Below are 16,206 nucleotides of genomic sequence, written 5' to 3'. Positions count from 1 at the left end.
CAGGCTTAGATGATAGAGATGTAAAGTACTTTGATATCATGTACTTTCTTATGTATCAAATGATGAAGTCGGACTAAATCACTGACCCCAGACTTCTATCATCTATAGAATGTTCCCTTAATTTAGGCCCAAACTGCATATTTTAATATTTTTTCTAGTAGATTTCATTTTATTTATTTTTTACTCAGCTATTTCCTAAGCAAAAGTATTCATACATCATGGATTTGAACTGCCACTTGTACATTTTTATAGTATACCTATAGTACAAAATGCAACTATAGAGTTAACATATTTGTTATTCCTAAATTAATCTTTTCATGTAAACAACTACACACCTGTCACTTAATGGGAAATTATAAATTTAATTATTTTAAAGTTCTTTCCCAGCTTTGAAATTGCCTGGTTTAAATAGAATATTGAACTTAGCTCTTTGGGGTCTAGACATTCCCCGGGTGTCACGTAACTTCATTAAGCCTTTCAGCTGTTAGGGTGCCTTTAATTTGACTGAGTAGTATCCTATTTTTATATTTGCATTGCAATTCCCTCAAAAAGCTAATGCTTCTTTTAAAAATTAAAAATGCATCTAATTTACAATTTAAAATTAGATAAAATTCTTGGTGAATCTATCCATGTGATCCAGGTCTTTTCCACACAATAGACTAATGATTAAAAACACCAATATCTAGGTCTCAATTGTAATTCTATTTGCTGGTAAGTGTCTGGACAAAGCTGGACAGCATTGTTTGTCTGTCTTGTACCTTGCCTAACACAGATGAGTATTTCATAAATAATTTGTAGGGCAAATGAAAACTCAGATGGTGGATTTGCAATAATATATCAAAATCTTGGAATTCAGGCACTGTAGATGGAATAGGTCCAAGCCAAACAGTTTGTGATACTATCTTTCCAGGTGAATAGTCAATTGATCAATGGGGGATAGAAGAAGTTTCCAGAAATGCTGGGTTCACTTCTCACTTCACCATAAAAGTAAAACATAAAAAAAGAAAAGACTTTCACCAAGGCAAAGGTCAAAAGTATTATGCTTTGCTGTCCATGCTAATTTACCCCGGGATGAAAGAATCACTTCTAGCCCAGCGCTCGCTTCCAAAGAACTTTGTTCTCCAGCTTATTTGCCCTCAGATAACTTACTTCTGGTTTGGTATTGTGAGTATCTTGATGGCAGAGCCCTTGTCCTCCTCAAATTTATATTCCTAAGCTATAGGAATTCATCCCAGTTAAATATTTATCAAACCTAATTTCTCAGCCTAATTTCTCATTTTGTATTCCAAATGCAATACTTTACTTGGACTTAGTACTCGAGAATTTATTCATCTAAGAATCGGCAGATGACTCAAAAAGTTGGGATATCTCTGCTGGGTATTCTTGAAGAATTTTCTTCAAACTTGTCTAGCCTTCATTTTATTTTATGAGAGCTGAAAGGAAATCTAGGCAAGTGCTGTACCACTAAGTTACATCCCCAGTCCAAGGAAATCTAAATAAATATCAAATGACTACCTATGTGACCTCTGTTAGAGTCATTACTGGGGTGCATGATCATAATTGCAAATCTGAGAATGTTAAGGATAGCGAGTTCCAAAAACCTAAAAGAAAAAATGTTCATTATCTTTGGAAGGAACTAAAAGCCAAAATTCTTGGCATTTTAGGGAAGCAGGAAATTGAAAAAATTCACTGTGTCCAGTATAATTCTCACATTAGACTATTTAATTTAGGTGGTCATATGTATGACAGATTTTGCTCTGAAGTTACTTAAAAGCAGTGTCTAGCATCTGACAACTTAATTATTGATCTTACTTATAAAGATATCGTTACTCTTGTTTTATTTTTCTAAGGGAGAGAGGTCATTTCCAAATGAGTTTATGATAAACTTTTTTCAAGAAAGGAAGTCATATTTAACAAAAAAAAACCCAGAATTTCCACATGAATTTCAAAATGATTTCCTACTTTAATTCCATATTTAGTTTTTATTTAACTAGTTCTCTCACATCCTTCTAACTTGCACTTATTTCTTCATATTCAAGCAGAGTAGATGAATGTGTTGTAAGAGAATCAGAGCTGCTCCTTGAAAGAGGTAATGTGTTAAATAAAGTATAAGAAGGCAGGAAAGGTGAGTTTATCAGTAGTGAATCACATAGCCTTACTGTGGCCTGTAGCAAATATATTTGGCTCCTTTGACTACAGAACCAGAACTCTAAACATTGTGACTTATTAATCTCACCGGAGAGCAGAGAATGGGGGATTCATCTCTTAATTTTTCTTTAGTAAATGCTTTGTTATCCTCAGGATAGACTCTTTTTTGCTTTCAAATCTCCAGTCACACTATTTTTCCTTAAAATCATCCTCAGGGACACTCTTACAACTTCAGCAATCTGTTTCCTGTGTTGGAATTTCAAGCTCACTAATGAATCAAAGAATAGAATGACAATAGCATTTCAAAAACCAACTTACTTTTATCTTTGAAGTAAAAATAAAAAGCACATAAATCAGAAACTTTAACAATCCATTCATGTATTTATTAGCAAACATTTCTTAAGCACCTAACGTGGGCTTGGCTGTGCTAGCAGCTGAGAACGTAAAAATAAATAATGGTTTACACTCTGGTGAAGGAAGAACATATAAAATCAAATAATCCCCATGCTGCAATAAACATATATTAACTACATACAAAAGCACTGGTGAAGCACAGGAAAGAACTGGGCTTTGGAGGTGAGGACGATATAGTGGAGAAGTTGAAGGATTGGGTGAGCAGATGCTCTCTTGAGTCTCAGTTCACAGACTGAAACCTACCAGATGACAGAAGGATCTCAGGAAAGCAAAGCATATGTAATGCCAGAGACTGGGACAAAGAATAGTGTGGTTAGTATAAATAAAACACAGGTCAGATATGAAAAAATGGTGGGCAATTAATTGGGAATTCAACAAGGAAAGATCATTTTAAAGAAATGTAGAAAGGCTGGAGAAGTGGCTTAAGTGATAGGGTGCCTGCTTAGCAAGCATGAGACCATGAGTTCAAACCTGAGTACCAGAAAGAAAGAAATGTACATAAAATGTGAATTGAAATATTGTGTGTTTATCATTTCTTTTTATGTTTTTAATAGTTTGTTTTGAAACAATATAAGTAAATGCAATTTTATTGCTTTTTTCAATTTTTCTATTGTCTTATAAAATAAAATTATTCACAGAGCCAGGAGAATTTTAACTAAATGTATTAATCCAAAAGAGGATATATTTAAAGTAATTTGAGAATATCCATGAGTCATAATGAAAGAAGACTATTTTTCTAAACAGATTCTTTCATAGGATTATCAACTTGAAATTAGTTGTCTAAAACATTTGGGAGAAAGGAAGTTGCTAGGCAGTTGCTAAGGAAAATCACAGAGACTGATAATTAACTTCAACACTGCAATCAATTTTCAATCAAACAGATTATGTATCTAAAAAATTCAATAAGGAAATTAGAATGAGTTTTCATATAGAGTAATTACTTAGAAAAATACTTCATTCTGATCAGAGGAAGTTGCAGAGTACCTGGCCTTTTCCAGCTGAGGAACTTTGAGGTGTCAAATCCATAAACAGAAGGAAAGAGAAAAGAATATTTTCAGGAGAAGTAGCTTGCAAAACACTTCCTTCACGTAAGCAGAAATAAAAGAGGTCAGTGAGTATTTACTCATATTTGGACACCTTCTGTAATACAACAGAGCACCTTAAACAATATATGCTGAAGAAACAGCTCTGGTTTTGTTTTTGTTCCTAATCTATCACATACTAATGTGTCTATGAAATATAATAAAAAGAATTATTAGAAAAATGAAATAAAAACACAAGACATTACTCCACATTTCTTATTTTTATCATCAACAGATGTAAAAGTACTCCTTCAAATTGCTATGAATGTTTCAAAATATTTATTGGGTTTTGTCCTTGTGAAGCTAGGCAAATGCTTCACCACTGAGCCACATTTTCAGTTCCAAACATTTGTGCTTGATTTTTATATTGCCTCATGGAACAGTAGCAAGATGAAACCAATACTATATGTAAACCACACCCTGAGCAGCTCCATAGTAGAGTGTATGGCAGATAGCTAGGTAATGTAATACTTCATAAATAAATTGAAAAGCCTTTAGCTCTGCTCATAGGAAGTTAATCTTGTAGTGGGTGAGATATGAATATAAATAAATAAATGCCACTAAATCCATTTTTAGGCAGATTTTGATATAGGTTGCCAAACTTAAACTATCCAAGAAACTTCAGAAGGAAGCAAATATTGCAATCCAATTTTAACCAGAGATTATGTGTCTAAGAGAATTCAATAAGAAAATTAGGGTGAGTTTTAATATAGAGCATTTTAGTTGAAAAACATTCCATGTCAATGAAAGAAAGTACTACAGTAAGATCCACAATGAATAAAAGTTTAGTACGGAGAAGTGGTGAGTCAGGCTCTGAGGTTAGCAAAGATTCTGGTCAGTGAGAAAGGTCTGAAAAAACAAATGCAGGAGTTGGGGAAAACCCAACGTATCCTGACACTGTGAGTAGTGCCGCAAGACAGCCAGTTAACTTGACAAGACATAAAAGACAGGGTAACTGAAGATCACTAGCAGTAAGATGTTATCTTTCAGGCAAGTGACTTACAAGAAGCTGGTGTCGGTGACGAACTTCCACAGGGTAAACAGTGTTTGATCTTTTCCAAGTTGTGAAACCATTCCCTCTGCCTGAGATTCTGATTCATGAACAGCTGGTGAATAGTATTTGGGAAATCCAACTAAGAGCCAGAAAAAATTAAATTATGTATAATCTTCTCAGACACTAACATTCTGAATTTTATCAATGTACATACATAAACACACACTTGTCACCTTGAAATGTGAATTCTATGTTTTTTTTCTATTTCCCATATTGACCATTCTCAAACTTTCTTGTCTCAAAATACCTTTCTTATACCTTAAACATTATTGAGGATTCCAGAGTGCTTTTTTAGTGTGGTTTAGATCTCTCAAAAATTACTTTATTAGAAATCAAAATTAATAAAGATTTAAAATTCTATTCATTAATTCATTTCAAATAATAACTTTACTGCATCTTAACAAAAGTAACATCAAAATGTACAATATAACATGCTCTAAATATATATATGTTCTATAAATAACATTCTCTGAAAAATGAACTTTACCAATTGTGTGGCTTTGAGGTATCACATTCATAGTGAAAATATAGAGAAAGAAAATATTTTCGGAAGAAGTAGCTAGCAAAAGTTTATTGAAGTATACGTTAGGCAAGAAAATGAGTACTCAAATTTGAACCTCCAATACTTAGTACAATAGCACTACTCACATTAAAACATGATTTTAGTGAGAACTAGTATGCGATTCTAATATCTATTTACACATTAAAAACATTGAAATAAGTTGTGTTGTTGAAATGTATATAAAGAAAATCCAACCTCATATAGATATGTATCATTTTGAAAACAGAGGTGGATTTTAATAGCTGTCACACAATTACATCCATAATATATAATTGTGAATAATTTCATGTTACATCAAAACTTGACATTGTGGTAGTTTACAGTATATTTGTAATGTATAATCTGAAATGAGAGTAACATTTTTATACAGTTATATTACAAATTTATTGGTCTATTTGGAACTTATAATACATTATTTATGCATGTGCAACTTTGTAACATCACATATTTTTCATTTACAAGAGATTAGCTCAGGGATTTATGCAGTTTGTTAAGTGTTGACAACACATAATTTTATAGTAAAACAAAAATTTTCATCAGTCAAGTTTTTAAGAATTAGAAAGCTGTCATGCTTATGGTAGAAAAACAATTTTTTCAAAGGTTTAATTTTTTTTGTAAGTTTGGAATTTTCCCATCAACAGCAGACACCATCAGTTGTTTTCTTTGATGTACAAGCCTTGCTTCATCTACTTTTATGAAAATGACTGCCAAATGCCCTAGTCTGAATCATATTTTACCTAGCAGTCATACTTTCAAGTAAAAGTGGTGATCGGAGAAAAAGATGGCTAGTTTAGCATGCAACTCCATCTCACAATCATTTCCCACAGGACAGTATTCCTATACTTTCATATTCCCCCAAAATGCCTTATCATCTGTAATTTCTAGAATGTTAAAAAGGGCTGTACTTAAGAGTTGAGAGATGATACAATTAATAATTTTTGCTGCTTCATCAAAATTAAAATGACTTGTAAAAAAATTGTTGCAAGCACAGGCTGGTAAAGAATACAATGTAAATTTGTGTACCAGGTTTGCTAGTGCTAAGACACCACCAGATTTCCCCTCCACTGCATCAGCAACATCAGTGGAAACCTCTGTTATAACAAAAATCATTGACCTGGTTTGCCTTTGTGTCATGTTATTAATATGAAAAGATTTTGAATTTGTAGACCCCTGAAAGGGATATTGGGACCCAAGGGTCCACTGAGCACAGCTTGAGAACCATTTCTCTATATCACTAAATATTCTTGAAAGGGCAGTATAATGCAATCTCAAGTAAATGTACCATTTAATCATTCTTTTATTATTGCACGTTGAGATTGTATCTAATTTTTAGAAATCAGTAAAAATTTGTGATGAGCCTCTTTCTGTATAAATCTTTGTCTTCTTCTCTAATTATTTACTAAAGATTGACTTCTAGTAATTTTACAAGGTCAAGAAAGATTATCAAAATGTGCTTTTAAGTCTGTTTCCAAAGGGAACCTCATCTCTGCATCTGGTTTATGTTAGGTGGTTGTGAATTTGCTAACTCTGCACTGGAGAAACCAAGTGAAGACAGAGCACCAACTGGCCACGTGGGTTTTCTTCAAGGTTGGGTTACAGGATCCTGGGTCAGCTCTCTTCACACTAATTGCATCCATATTCCTGGGCATGTTCCCATTAAAGTGTTCTGCCACAGCAAGAGTGCTTAAACAGTGACAGGTTTTGTGGTCAGCATATTTATTTCCTGCCTGAAAAGAGTGAAAGAAAAATGTGGCAGCTGCTATATCATGTGAATGAGTTTAGCAAAATTTGGTGTCCCAGTTGTTTGGTTTTGTGACCCTGGATGATTAATCCTTTCCTACCCTTTTTGCAGCATTTCTGGTTATGTTTGCAAACTCAGTTCTTTCTGAACTTTTTTACCCAAACATTTGGTCCTTAAGGACTTGGAAATGAAAACTTGAGCTCATAGATATTTCCCCCTAATCTATCCTTGCCTTTTCATTTTAGCTTGTTTTTTTTTTTCTTTCTTTCTTCTTTTCTCCCAGATTGTCATTTCCTTAAAAAATAAAAGTAATCATCTTGCCAGAAGTAGACACCATTACATAGCTGATTATTTCCATTTCTTTCTCCTCATAATTTTCTATCTTTTTTCTTTTAGTCGGAAAGCATGGCATTTTATAGGAGTACATAATGAGAACAGGAAGATTTCATAGACTCAATTTATTCTTTCCTTTAATATCCTAGACAGTGTGCAATCTTATTCTACCTGTAGATACTTGTAACAAATCTGATACTACAAGTTTTATGCTGACTTTTTAAAAATTATAAACATGAACATATGAAAATGCCCCCAAATTAAATTCTCTATAGCCCTTTTCTGCTTCAAGATTCACATAAACTCTCTCCTCCCTCCTTGTGAGCACATTCTCCTACAGAGAGTTTTACTAAAGTACATCTCGGCATAGTTTTAGCTTGATATTTTCAAAGATATTACTTGCAGTCACCAAGTGAAACCCATTGTTATGTCTCTGAATTAATGTTGTTGGGAAGTTGGTACTTTTTTTTACACTAGATTACAGTAAGAGGATTTGCTTCTGAGCACTTGACCTGTTTGTTTGTTTGTTTGTTTGTTTGTTTGAAGTATGACTCATATAATTGGCTGTACAGATTAAATTTGAATTCTCACATCTTAAAGTCAAGGTTGTATCAAACATTGCATGAATATATAGACTCTGATGACACCTATTTCATGTACAACCTATCTTGTTTCCTCTGGCTCAGTTCTATTTTCCTATCCTCAAATTGCCTTCCTCCAAATTTCTACAATATTCTTATTTGTTTCGTGTTCTTTACTTGTGCTTATTTTTGCAAAATGCCATAAATCTGTATTATTAAAAGGACAAAAGAGTGTCTAAATTTTAACATTCACAATAATCTTCCTTAAAAGTCAATATATTCAAATGGGCTAAAATTTGGGCCACAAATGCTCAGAGACCAGGTGTGAAGTAAAACTGTCTAAAGTTTTCAGTAAAGAAAGGTGATATCTGTGAATCATTCAGTACTGACAGTTACATGAACAAACACTGGTGCCAATTTCTTACTGTTTCTACAAGTTAAGAATGAACAAACAAGCAAAACAAAACAAAGGAGAGCCCTTTTTGCCTAGATTATAAAACCAAAGAATAAAAAGCAACAAAAAAAGACCATTGCTCATTGATTTTTATGATGAGACAATGAGAAAATATTATTGATATCACCCCAGTTAAAAAACAAGCCCTTCCAAAAATATCTCCTCTTCACAAAGAGAAATGTGTTCAATAAAAATTAAACACAGAAACCAAGAAGCATTTTTATTTGAATTTTCTGTTACATTTTCATTTTATCTGAAAGATTAGCATACTGAGAAAGACTTTCTATTCTTTAAGACTGGAAACACTTAGGGAAATGTAATTGAAGAGTTTGAAATGACAGTGGTGATAATGGGGAGAGTAGAATTGAGATTTACCTCTCTGGGACAACCCAAGATTCACCATTAATCAGGCCAAACCTAATGTAATGTAATAAACATGACATCCAGAATAAGTGTAGTCCATTTACACCAGGGAAATGATTATATTCCATAATTTAAGTGCTTTCCTTAAAAAATGTCACATGTAGTTTTATGGATAGAAAATGTCTTTCCCTGATAGTAACAAATCAAATACTTCATAACCTGAGACTTCACTTGAAAGCCCTGATATTTATAAATGACAGCACTATAATCCTCATTTGTCAAAACATACATGATTGTCACAGACTTTAGTTCCCAAATTCTGCAAAGTGAGCCATTAGTTTTTCTCTAGTCATAAGTCTTTACCGAGTTCCATGGGAAATGGGAAGGCCAAGCCTGTTCCACTCTGCTCTTCTTCAAGGTATCCCCCAAGCTACTGCTCTGGGCTGGCATTTAACCGGGTGAAAAAGAAATGGAAAGAAACAGTGCAAAAGTCAGCTCCTGGCCTACTTAAACTCTTGGACTAAGTGGAACAAGAAATTAAATACAAACATGGCTTCATTAGAACATAGTGAAAAATGAATTGTCTTTCATCATAGTTGTCTGAAATCCAGAGAACTTCTTTTTCTTCATTTTAATAGAAAGTTATTTAAGACTTAAAATACTTTCAGAAAAAAATAGGTTCAATAAGTACATTAACATGACTGGGAACTTTTATCAATTTACCTGACTTCTGTCACCAAACTTGGTTTGAATTATCTGGAGTCCAAGCAGAACTCATGGCAAGATTCTTTATGTTGCTTGTCACTTCTACCACTTGACTGCTGAGCCTTTCTTTGCGGTGTCTAGTCACCCTCCTGGCCTTTCGGCCATCTGTCCTGTCTAGCCCTATGGTCTAGGTTTCCTCCTGCTTCCTAATTTCATGCCTGATTTCAGCCTGGATTAATTTTTCTAAGCCTTTGGTGTTTGTGGCTGTCCCATTTACCTACTTCCTAGTGTTTTGGTGCTCCCTAGTTCATGTTCAGGCTTTCCTGGACCAAATCTTGCTTTGGCATCCTGACATTTTTAAAGATTGCTCTTTATTCCCTTCTTACTCTCTGGTTTGAAAGCAGCCCTTCCTAGATGCTTACTACAACCATAACATTTACTGAGCTTGCAACTCCAAGAACTCATTGGCTAGTCTTGGAGGAAGTAAAAGCAGAGTCAAAAATAATATATTCAATTTAATTAGAAAAATAAATAAGTAGGGTTCCATTAGTGGTTAAGGAACATTTATTTAAGGGTTTTTCTCTGACATTTTTTTTCAATTTGTAACCTACAAAATAGCTACATGTGGTCCTATTTATCAATAATCAAAATGTAGCCTTAATGAGGATGAAATATTTAATCTGTTACATGTTTAAGCCAATTGTTTCAAAACAGTGGAGAATAGAAGTTTACAAGACACACTGACTACACAGGCAGAATGTCTTGACAGCCAGACATAATTACCCCATTAGGCGTTAGGCTCAGCTGTTACTTCTTAGCAATGGATCACGTGGTTTCCCTAGGTGACAATAGGAGGTCAAGCCTCTGCATTTCTTTTCAAAAAGCAAATCAGTAAGACCTTCCTCCTCACACTTTTTTTTTTTTGGTAGGATGTAGGGCTGTATTACTGACAAACTTACTAATTGTCATTGTACCCTGATTAAGCAAAAATATTCATGCATTATACATTTTTTTCCTGCTCGTCCTGAAGACTGGCAATGATCCAGTAATTGGTATCCTATTTTCCATCATGTGTGTGCACACATATGTGTATGGGACCTTTTTTCCATCAGTAACAGGGTTTATTTAGCTCTCAGTTTTATTATTTTTGTTCTTATGATCGGGATTTTTTTCTTCATCGATTGTAAACAAGTTTTCCGGTGATGCTTGCCTTCTAATAAGTATAAAAAGCAAATGATCACTTAGGAATTATAGTGAATTGTACATATCCACTCCAATGTGTGAGAGTACCAGGGCATGTGCTTTGTAACGTTCATGAAATTAAGAGCCAACATAAAGAACTTTTCAAAACACCTGCATTTAAATTTGCTAGTTAAAATATTAAGACTATGACCTATGTGCTACAGAGGTCTACAACAGACATTGTCACAGAAAATGGTCTTCAGGATATGGTGATTTGGTGTTTTTGTAGTCTAAGGGACTCCAAGATGGCCTTTCCCTATAACCAGTTCAGTTTCTTAATACATTGTTCTTTCCGATGTATTGTTTGAATAATATTTTAATCAGTATTGAAACTAACTTATGCCTCTTTTATTTACTTCAGTTTATTTGGATTTAAGTACTCAAAGCTCAGATTACATTTGCTTTCAAGAATGTGGTTGCCTTGGTGTCCTGCAAAAAATTCTTTATCCATGGTAAAATGTTCATGAAATAAGTATGTTGGCTAGACAATGTGTCTCTCAAAGATTTCTAACAAACAATAACTTGAAAATGTATTATGGTGCATTTCGATACTTATTTACTGACATTTTGGGGGGCCTTTTGTGCTTGAAGGAAAACTGAGGGAAGTGGTAACTGTTCCTTTATCAATCCAGTTTATGGGAATTGGAGCAACCCAGAGAAAACAGAGGTAAGTGGCAATGATGAACTGCATTATTTCAGAAGCAGAAACACACACAGTCACCTACAACCACACCAAACCAACTAGTTTTGTCTGGACATGTTCTGTACCATGGCTAAGAGAGACATTCTGGTGAAGTTGTTTCAGTTGGAGGGTAGAAGGATTTTGAGTCCTTACATACAGTGAGGATTTTCCATTTCAGGACAGTTTCAGTCCACTTGTAAAATCGGTTCACTGTTAAGTGACTCTGTGGTCACCGTTCATACTCAGCTGACAAACCTGGAAAACATCAGTTAAACCACAGACTACTAGTTACTCACAGTAACTAGTCACTGAATGTTCTTCATATTTTATTCTTTGAAAACTAATCTTTAAATTTAGGTGCACGTAGTGAGGCCATTATTGTAACTTAGAACAGGAAAACAGAAATTAAAATACCTTATGGTCTTTCTTGGCCCTTTGTGGGGGGGGCTCGCCCTTATCAGTGAAATAGCAAGTAGGCTAGAGAAAAAATGTAAAGAAAGATCTCTCTTACTTTTATTTTTTAATTGTTTGAGTCATCTTCACCAGCTTTATTGAAGTATAACTGGCAAATGAAAGCTGTACACATTTAGTTGTACAACATGATATTTGATACACATTGTGGAGTAATTACCACAGTCCAGCTAATCAACATATCATCACCTCACTAATGGTGGGAACATTTGAGATCTGCTCTCTTAGCAAATCCCAAGTATATAATAGAGCGTTATTAATTAAACTCACCTTGCTGCATGTCAGATCTGCAGAACTTATTAATCCTGCATAGCTGAAACTTTCTACCCTTTGACCAAGTAACCTCCCTTTCTAAAGTAAGTATATATGAACAATTCATCACATATGAAATAAGTTTAGTAATAGCACACCACTTCCTATGCATAAAAGTTTGCTTATACCTGACTTTAAAAGTATGTCAGATTCATTCTCTTATAAAAGTGATTATACAGAATACTAAAGTTTAAAGCAGTTTCTTATTTTATTGTTCTTAATATTGAAAATGAGTAGCAAGGTATCAGATCAGATGGTCTCTAGTAGTTGTAAGAGCCTTGGATCATGAGGTTGGAGTCCAAAACAACACTTGACATTTTAATTTCCTGGTTCCTTCAATAATGATGTGATACTCACTTTGAGTATTATTTTGATAGAAATGAGAACAAGAGGTAAGAGAGTTCCCTGAGCAACAAAGAATTAGTTTGGATAATCCATCAAGTAAATCAAAACATAGATAAAAGTGAAAATGTATCCCTCCTTAATGGGTGATAAATAAGTACAAACACACAGTTTTTAATAAATGAAAGCAAAAAAGGCAAAATATAAATCTATCTTTATTTTTATTAAAGAAAAGAAAATTTAACCTTCTTGTCCTCAATGTGAGTTAACTTTTAATATCTGACACCCTAATAACATGCAGAATTAAAGTGATGTATTTTAGGTTTGAAAATTTTTATTTTAATATCTCACAAACTTAACCATTCTTAAAACCTGGTTAGGGAGGTGTTAAGCATTCTTTACTAAGAATACATCTTCTCTAGAGTTTGAATCTGCAATTCCCAGAATGCACAGGAAGAAGTCTAAATCAAAAACCCAACTTTCAACATGCTTTAAGCTGGTTTTCACTATGTATATGTATGCCAATACAATTGGTGAGTCTAGGGGAAATTTATTTTTATTTTCTGATAAAAGAAAAATTATTCCTTTCTCAGAATCCTTTTGCATGTTCCTTTTTCATTCATTAAGAATGGAGAAGAGGACTGACGGAGTGGCTCAAGCTGTAAGAGTGCCTGCCTAGCAAGCATGAGGCTCTGAGATCAAACCCCAATGCTACCAAAACAAAGAATGGAATAGAGAAGAAATCATGCCATTTCTCCTGACCTTTGTTGTTGTTTTAATTTATATAGTTTTCAAAAGAAATGACTTCATATTAATTAAACTAAATCTATGTTCCTTGACATTATAGCAGAAATATACATTTTTCTCAAATATTATTCAAAGAACTTTACAGAAAACTTACATTCTGCTAGTAGATACTAAGAGGACAGTGTACAGAACTCCCAGTCACCCATCAGCCACCAACAATTATCAATCCATAGCCATCTTCTTTCACTTATTCTGCCATCTGTTCTCTTAACCCATTGAAGAGTTTTTAAGAAAACCCAAGATATGATTTAATTTCAACTATAAAATTTCAGTCATAATTTTAAGGGATAAGGACATGGTAGCACACAGCTGTAATTCCAGTTATACAGACGGTATAGACAGGAAGATCACAGGCTGAAGTTAGCCTGGATAAAAATGCAAGACCCTATCATTTTTCTTATTGTAATGTCTAAAATCCTAACCTTTGAAATGTGTGTTTCCTCTTTAGAGTTCTGTGTACTCCTTCGCAAATCCATTTTATGGCAAAAAGCCAAAAAGCCTGGAAATCATGCTTCATCATCTCAAATCATAGCATCAAGATCAAGTGTGCTGCTTATAGAAAATACCATTCTCCAAATTGATCTTATCCAATAGTGCAAAGAAGAGATTCAAAATGCTAGTGTAACTATAACATTTTCAAAATGATTTTCTTACTGAATATGTTAGAATCTGATTTATGCAATCAAAATCAGTGCCTTAGCTTCATTCTATATCTGAGTATTTTAATAAAATGTTCTACTTCATTAACTTCTCTTTTGATTTTATACTGGTTATTTTTTAAAGTGATAACTTGAGTTTTTCAGATCCTGGATATAAAGAAGTTTTAAAATGCTCATTTCTTTGCCATTTATCTTAGAAATGAGATTAAATGGATGTGTTGTACAAACTACCAGGAATAAACAAATCATAATAACCCTACTCAACATAACCATCATCAAAGCTATTTCTGCATTTTGAAAAACATATGCCAAATGATCCTAAACTTACCTTTTCTCAAATGATCATATAACATTCTATATACATATATAAAATCATGCTAAATATGAATTCATTTGTATTGAACTACAAGACACTATAAAAATCTCTTCTGGAATTGCTTAAATAGCATACCAGTCATCAACTCACATGGCGGGGAATTAGGAGATGATGCACCTCTTTGGTTGGTTTTTCTAACAGCTACATCACCTCAGCAAGGACCTCTGTTATTTAAGTATCCCTTCCCACACTCCACTATGAAGCACGTTCTCCTACAGATTAGATGGTGGCTAAATAAACTGTGGCATCACTGTGTTCATAATCAAGTTTAGAGACAGAATGCACTTCCAGCAATCACTTCCAGCAACCAATTCTTGCTCATCCGGACAGATATGGCACTTGTGTTAAGATAACACTTCCAAGATAAGGAGGCTACCATGATTGACTGAGACCCTTCTCTGGACCACATGGGCTGGAAATGGATCTGTGGAGCACATGATAAAGTAATAGGGGTAGACACCTGAATGAAGTTGGAGTCAGGAAGGATATAGTTGAGCATAGATTTCACCACCATTTTGTGAGATTACAGACTGGCAAAAACCATTATTTTTCATTAATCTTGCAATAAATCAATCTTAAATTTTATTGGTGTCAAACATTGAGCTCTACTAACTGCACTATAGTTTAACTCTATATTCATATTTTTTAATTGCTGCTTTGCTAATGACACAAAAATTAGTAGTAATTATTGTTATTGTTTTGTAAATATGATCACCCAACCTACACTTAGCTGAGTTATAGGAATAAATAAATTCACTGAATTTGTGACATATAGGGAACTCCAGATTTTGAGTAATGATTGAATATCAACAGAGAATAGAAATGAGAATACTCTTAAAAGTATTTAAATTTTTCCTTGGGTGCAAGTTATATGTATCCTAAAATCAAACATTCTTTGAGGTCTCGTAAGTACACATGGAAATTCCATTAAACTAAAAGAATAAAACTTTTTCTCATCCAATATATAACAGGTTCAGTTTTCCTAATTTAATGTGAGAATCAGAAATGGAGAATTTATTTTTCTTTGCATCTTTCTTCCACTGAAAACTTTCAGTATAAGCCCAAATTTGCACCAGTATGATTTTTTAAAATTAGGTAAAGGAGAAAGAAGGGAGGAGAGGCAAGATACAAAGTCCACAATTTATACAACTGAACATTGTACCATTAAAACATTTGAAATTTCATTCTGACATATTGAATGGAATTTGAGAAAAGTAATTTTTTAAGAGCTGGTAGATGTCAGGAGAATGAATCTCAATGAATAGTGCAATAGATTCTTAGGGCTTTTAGTGCACAAAAATTTAAGACAACATGTCTTCTGTTAACTGGATTCATGTAACTTTCTATATCCCAAAATAAACTTTAAACATAAAATAATACTAGTAACAGCAACAAACACAAGAAAACATAGTAATTATCTGCTAAATATGGTATTTTATGTATTTTAACTCATGAAAGCAGTTTGCTATGTACTATGATAGTCACTATTTACATGTAGATATTTAATATGAAATTTAAATTACCTAAAACTAAGTAAAATTTAAAATCCAGTTCCTTAGTTATACCAGCCCTGTTCCAAGAGTTGGATGACCACATGTGGCTAGTGGCATCTCAACTGGACAATGAAATTAACATTTCCATCATCCCAGTGATCTTCCTTGGACAGTACTACCTTAGAACGATGTTGACATAGTGGACTGTAAATAGTACACTAGTAGGATCTATAAATCTAATAAGTTTCTCCCAATACATATATTTTAACTAAAAGAAGCTAATTTTCACACAATAGTAACAGATTACAAATAAGAAAAAAGCAAATGTAGTTGGAAGGCAACTTGAAAATACATCTGTTGAAGTATCTTTCAATAATTTTTTTGT

General features: G+C 33.5%; 1 protein-coding gene and 1 long non-coding RNA gene across 2 annotated transcripts in view; one reads left to right on the top strand and one right to left on the bottom strand.

Annotated features, from left to right (window-relative positions):
* Positions 1-4,724, bottom strand: part of LOC141417515 (uncharacterized) — a 43,141-nt gene extending 38,417 nt beyond the window's left edge. Inside the window, exon 1 of the long non-coding RNA XR_012442147.1 lies at positions 4,648-4,724. This is a non-coding gene — a long non-coding RNA (uncharacterized lncRNA). The remainder of the gene's footprint in view (positions 1-4,647) is intronic.
* Positions 1-13,857, top strand: part of Malrd1 (MAM and LDL receptor class A domain containing 1) — a 598,455-nt gene extending 584,598 nt beyond the window's left edge. Inside the window, exons 39-40 of the mRNA XM_074056557.1 lie at positions 11,271-11,346; positions 13,742-13,857. Coding sequence (XP_073912658.1) covers positions 11,271-11,346; positions 13,742-13,825 — 160 coding nt within the window. The 3' untranslated portion in view covers positions 13,826-13,857. The remainder of the gene's footprint in view (positions 1-11,270; positions 11,347-13,741) is intronic.
* The last annotated feature ends 2,349 nt before the right edge of the window (positions 13,858-16,206 follow it).

This window comes from Castor canadensis, chromosome 15 (assembly GCF_047511655.1).
Source record: "Castor canadensis chromosome 15, mCasCan1.hap1v2, whole genome shotgun sequence".
Taxonomy (NCBI): domain Eukaryota; kingdom Metazoa; phylum Chordata; class Mammalia; order Rodentia; family Castoridae; genus Castor; species Castor canadensis.
Note: the sequence above shows the minus strand (reverse complement) of the source record. Positions and strands in the feature narration are given on the sequence as shown.